This window comes from Prionailurus viverrinus, chromosome E2 (genome assembly GCF_022837055.1).
Source record: "Prionailurus viverrinus isolate Anna chromosome E2, UM_Priviv_1.0, whole genome shotgun sequence".
Taxonomy (NCBI): Eukaryota; Metazoa; Chordata; class Mammalia; order Carnivora; family Felidae; genus Prionailurus; species Prionailurus viverrinus.
The window spans coordinates 46,083,644-46,089,643 of NC_062575.1; the positions used below are offsets into that span (position 1 = coordinate 46,083,644).

Consider the following 6,000-nt stretch of genomic DNA (forward strand, 5'->3'; position numbering starts at 1 on the left):
TGTATTTTCTCATTTTTTTTCTTCCATTAATTTAACGACAATAAAAAGAACTGTTTAGAGGCACCCGGGTGGCTCAGTCGGTTAAGCGTCCAACTTTGGCTCAGGTCATGATCTTTCAATTCGTGAGTTCAAGCCCCACGTCAAGTTCTGTGCTGACAGTTCAGAGCCTGGAGCCTGTTACAGATTCTGTGTCTCCCTCTCTCTCTGCCCCTCCTCTGCTCATGCTCTGTCTCTCTCTCTCAAAAATAAATAAACATCAAAAAAGAACTATTTAATCATGTTACTATATGTGACATGGAGAGCAGTTTGGGACCTAAACTGGATTCATTTGGTTCCTTACACTGTTCCCTTGATCACCATATTCCAGTTGGGTTCTTACCTAATGTTTTCTAAATGATATTGTGCTTCTCTGACAAAGTAAAAAGCCAGGTACTCTCATCCCAGTACATTTTGCTGACATGAGTTGATGTTAAACTGAGCTGTGTGGGGTTTTTTTGTTTTTGTTGTTGTTTACAATTTCTTTCTGCTTTTCAACAAAAGCATGTTTTCCTTGGATTTCTGACTCATTTCTAAAGACTGTTCAATCTTCAATTTATTGATTTATGTTTATTTCCTTTCTCAACACCATCCTCTATTACACTCTACAGCTTATGTGCATTGTTGTCAGAGATGGTGGCTGCTGTTCCAGTCACACTAGATAGTGTTCTTCTACATATTAAAGTTATATGGCAAGTATAGACAATCAGATAAATGAGAGAATAAGATAAAGCATGAACCCAATTCGAGTTTTCAGGGATAGTCTTTCTGAGAAGCTGCCATTTTAGTTAGGACATTTCAGACAAAAAGGAACTGGCCATGCAGAGAGCATTCCTGGCAGATAGAAGAGCATGTGAGAGTGTGAAATGGGAAAGGATTTGATACGTTCCAGGAACTTCAATAAAGCCAGTAAGGCTAGAGCATTGCTCCTGAAGATAGTGGTGGTTCAAAATGAGGTGAAAAAAGTAATCAAGAAATGGATCATGCAGGGGCTTTTAGGCTTTGAACAGGAATTTGGATTTTATTTGAAGTACAAAGGGGTAAACCATTGAAAGGTTTTAAGCAGTATTCTCAATTTTTTTTTTAATATCAGAAGCATCTGGGGAAATGAAAAATGAAAGAAAATTTGTATTTTTAAAGTTGCTGACAAATACTGAGTGTCCAGTAATGGCTCTAGGTACTAGAAATAAAGCAGAGAATGAAACAAAGTCATTGCTTTGATTAAGCATGGGCAGACAGACAAGGCACAAACTTTAAAACTAGTATATCCATTAGTGATAAATGCAATATAGGTGCATTTCTATATTGGGTGTTTTGATAATGTGTCATTTGAATGGAAAACTGAAATGAGAGAGCAAACCATGCAGGTATCTGGGAAAAGAGCATTCCAAAAGGTAAACACGGAGGTATACACTTGGTATTTTTGAGCAGCAAGGAAGCCATTGTGGTGAGAACAAAATGAATAATTAGGAGTGGCAAGAGATGACATCAGAAAAGTGGCCAAGGGCAAACTCATGTAGAGTCTGTGGACCATAGTAAGGTCTTGTGAGCCATAATAAGTGAGAACTTAGGATATTATTCTAAGATGGTAAACTAAGAAGATTTTTATACGGGAATAAGGTGATATGAATTACATTGTAAATGAATTCCTCTGGCTGCTGTGTGAAGAACAGATTGCAGGGACAATTGCAAGTGGCTTGGCCTAGAGTGATAGTAGTGGATGTGGTCGTACTTGATAAACTTAAAAAAATTTTTTTTGATGTTTATTTATTTTTGAGAGAGAGAGAGAGAGACAGAGTGTGAGCAGGGGAGGGGCACGGAGAGGGGGAGACACAGAATCTGAAGCAGGATCCAGGCGCTGAGCTGTCACCCCTGAGCCCAATGTGGGGCTCAAAGCCAGGTGAGATCATGACCTGAGCCAACATCAGACACTTAACCAACTGAGCCACCCAGGCGTCCCTTGATAAACTTTTAATAGGACAGGTAGTAGGTCTTGTTGGTAGATTGGATATCTAACTAAACATTTGATTGAATGTTTATAGGGGAGTGTTTTTGTTATTTTATAAGCTTCTTTGGTTGGATTCTAATCTACTCCAAAGTTTGAGAACCACACACTTAAACTGTTTTCCTAATTACTTTGCTCCCTATAAACTCCCCTCATTCTATGTTTTCTCCTTGTGCCTTTTGTTTTAATTGCACAAAATATTTCAGCACTGTTTAAGCCATTTGTTCTTATCAGAATTTTTATTTTACCTATCATTTTTATTTTAGAAGTTTCATTTCCCCTTGTTAAAAAAAAAAAAAAAAAAAAAAAAAAAGAAGGAATTTGCTCTCTTGTTATCTTACAGACTTGGAATCCAGTTGTGAGACCAAAAAGTCATCTCCAGAAAAGGGAGCTTATGAAATGGAATCACTGCAATGGGAAAATAGGAGGAAACCTATCAGCCATAATTTTGATTACAGTGGTCTTAGAGATAATATGGAGGGCAAAGGCAAATTTGAGGATCAACAGGGAAGTCAGGAAGGACTTTACATGCACATGAAAATTACCTATGGAGAAAAGGCCACCCAAAGCCATTCTGTGTCACCTACTCTTCATCCGCTAAATCCTACCAGGGAAAAATTGTACAAATGTAAGGAATATGAACAAGCTTTCAGCTACCTGTCATGCCTTACTCAACATGAGAAAAGCCATAATAAAGAAAAACACTCTGAAGTTAAGAAACGTAGGAAGACCTTCAGCAAAAAGCCAACATATATTCAACATCAGAGGATTCAGAATGGTGAAAAGCCTTATGAGTGTATGGAATGTGGGAAGGCCTTTGGTCGTAGTTCTGATCTGATTCAACATCAGAAAATTCATACTAATGAAAAACCTTATCAGTGTAAGGCATGTGGGAAAGCTTTTATTCGTGGTTCACAGCTCACTGAACATCAGAGAGTTCATACAGGAGAGAAACCATATGAATGTAAGAAATGTGGAAAAGCCTTTAGTTATTGTTCACAATATACTCTCCATCAGAGAATTCACAGTGGTGAAAAACCCTATGAATGCAAGGAATGTGGGAAGTCCTTTATTCTTGGCTCTCAACTTACTTACCATCAGAGAATTCATAGTGGTGAGAAACCCTATGAGTGTAAGGAATGTGGAAAGGCCTTTATTCTTGGTTCACACCTTACTTATCATCAAAGAGTTCATACTGGTGAAAAGCCGTACAGATGTAAAGAATGTGGGAAGGCCTTTTTATGTGCCTCCCAACTTAATGAACATCAGCGAATCCATACAGGTGAGAAACCCTATGAATGTAAAGAATGTGGGAAGGCCTTTTTTCGTGGCTCACAACTTACTTACCATTTGAGAGTTCATACAGGTGAGAGACCCTATAAATGTAAAGAATGTGGAAAAGCCTTTATTTCTAATTCTAATCTTACTCAACATCAGAGAATTCATACAGGTGAAAAACCCTACAAATGTAAAGAATGTGAGAAGGCCTTCATTTGTGGCAAACAGCTTAGTGAACATCAGAGAATTCATACAGGTGAGAAACCCTTTGAATGTAAGGAGTGTGGAAAGGCTTTTATTCGTGGTGCATATCTTACTCAACATGAGAAAATTCATGGTGAGAAACATTATGAATGTAAGGAATGTGGGAAGACCTTTTTTCGTGCCACACAACTTACATATCACCAGAGAATTCATACAGGTGAGAAACCCTACAAATGTAAGGAATGTGACAAGGCTTTTATTTATGGCTCACAACTTAGTGAGCACCAGAGAATTCATAGAGGTGAAAAACCCTATGAATGTAAGCAGTGTGGGAAGGCCTTTATTCGTGGTTCACATCTTACTGAACATCTAAGAACTCATTCTGGTGAGAAACCCTATGAATGTAAGGAATGTGGGAAGGCCTTTAGTCGTGGCTCAGAACTTACTCTACATCAAAGGATCCATACTGGTGAGAAACCTTATGCATGTGTCCAATGTGGTAAAGACTTTAGACGTCATTCACAACTTACTCAACATATGAGGCTTCATAATTGAAAAAGCTTTGAATATGATTTAATATAAGAAAGGCTTCAACTGTATTCAACACCTCTGGAATATTAGAGAACCCATATTATGTTCATAATGAATGTAGGACATCCTTTTACTTGTGCTCATAATGAACTCATTTTTAGAAAGCCTATATTAATGCAGAAATAACTTCTGAAACACAGTAAACGTTTATTTTCATTTTCATTTTTTTATTTTTTATTTTTAAAGTAGGCTTCATGCCCAGCACTGAGTCCAACTTAGGGCTTGAACTCACGACCCTGAGATCAAGACCTTAGCTGAGATCAAGAGTCAGACACTTAACCAACTAAGCCACCCAGGCACCCCCTATTAAACAATTTTAACAATCTCTATAGCCTTGGAATGTAATCTGAAATATATCCTTTATTGAGTACCATCTCTATTTCACCATTTCCTGTGAAATTTGAAAAGTTACTTAACCTCTCTGTGCCTCAGCTTCTTTGTGTAAAATAATGTAATGATATTACATGGATTGAATTATAGATGATTAAACACATGTAACTCCCTTTGGACAGCATCTGATACTCAGTATCTATTATTATCACTGGTATTATCATTATTATATGCTATTAGAGAAGTCAAAGTGTAGGAATATTTTTGAATACAGTAAGACATAAGCATTCTATTACCATCTATCCCTTTCTGTTTCTTGTTTGGGTTTGGTCTGGTTTTACCATCTATCCTTTTTTGAACATTTTTTGAATAAATGTTTATTATTTGTTTTTGAGAGAGGGAGAGACAGAGTGCAAGCTGGGGAGGAGCAGAGAGAGAGGGAGACAGAGAATCCGAAGCAGGCTCCAGATTCTGAGCTGTCAGCACAGAGCCCAATGCAGGGCTCAAACTCATGAACTGTGAGATCATGACCTGAGCTGAAGCTGGACGCTCAACTGACTGAGCCAGCCAGGCACTCCTAAAATATTATTTGCTACATTGATCATAATTCATTGACATATATTTGGCATATACCATATTTGCATATTAGAAAATACTCTGAACCAGACTCTCCAAAATATGTTCAAGAGATAATAATCTCCAAAATACCATTGGAGGAGAGGACTCTGTCTCATTGCATATTGTGGTACATAACCAAATTCCCTTATTGCCAATGAATTACACTTTGAGCAAGCTGAATTAAAAGGTTGTAAGAAGACCTGCAATAAAGAAAATATTACCATTATTCAACACACTGTTTCCCAGTCCTGACCATGAATTCTTTCCCCTCCATAATATTTACTATCTTTGGGTTATGAACACACTTTGAGAAATCCATTGCTGACCAAAAAGAACAATTATAAGAGAAAATTTAACGCATTATGGAAGTTAGTTAAATTTAGTGGGTGGTGCAGTACTTTTGTGTTCTAAAATTAATCAGTACACTATACAAGAAGAGTCCCTCTAGCTCAAGTTTTCACAACCCTTTCCCCATTCTCTCATCATCTAGTTTGATTTAATTAGATTTTTATTCTTGATGCTGTTGTTATACGACTATTGAGCCTGGGTGGCCCAGGCAGTTAAGCATCAGACTCTTGGTATTGGCTCAGGTGATCTCCCAGTTTCAGGAGTTTGAGCCCCACGTCCCACACGGGGAGGCTGCTTGGGATTCTTTGTCTCCCTTTCTCCCTGTCCCTCCCTGACTTGCGCTATCTCTGTCTCTCTCAAAATAAATTAAAAACTTTTAAAAAAAGATGGTTTAATATGAAACTTGAATGAATATTATCTCAGTACTTTATTTCATAAATCATTTTGAAACTAAGAGTTTCCCTATTGAGGTAATGGTGAGGGGATAGGAATGTACACTAATCAAAGAATTCATAAAGACAAACAGGTTGTGGTTGCTATACTGCCTTAGTTGCTACTTTAAGGTATACTGATACCATCATACCTGTTCA

The 6,000-nt window shown here is 37.6% G+C and overlaps 1 protein-coding gene across 1 annotated transcript in view; it reads left to right on the plus strand.

Annotated features, from left to right (window-relative positions):
- LOC125152564 (uncharacterized) overlaps window positions 1–4,862 on the plus strand; it is a 47,906-nt gene extending 43,044 nt beyond the window's left edge. The window contains exon 8 of the mRNA XM_047834644.1: window positions 2,385–4,862. Coding sequence (XP_047690600.1) covers window positions 2,385–4,078 — 1,694 coding nt within the window. The 3' untranslated portion in view covers window positions 4,079–4,862. The remainder of the gene's footprint in view (window positions 1–2,384) is intronic.
- Window positions 4,863–6,000: the final 1,138 nt, after the last annotated feature.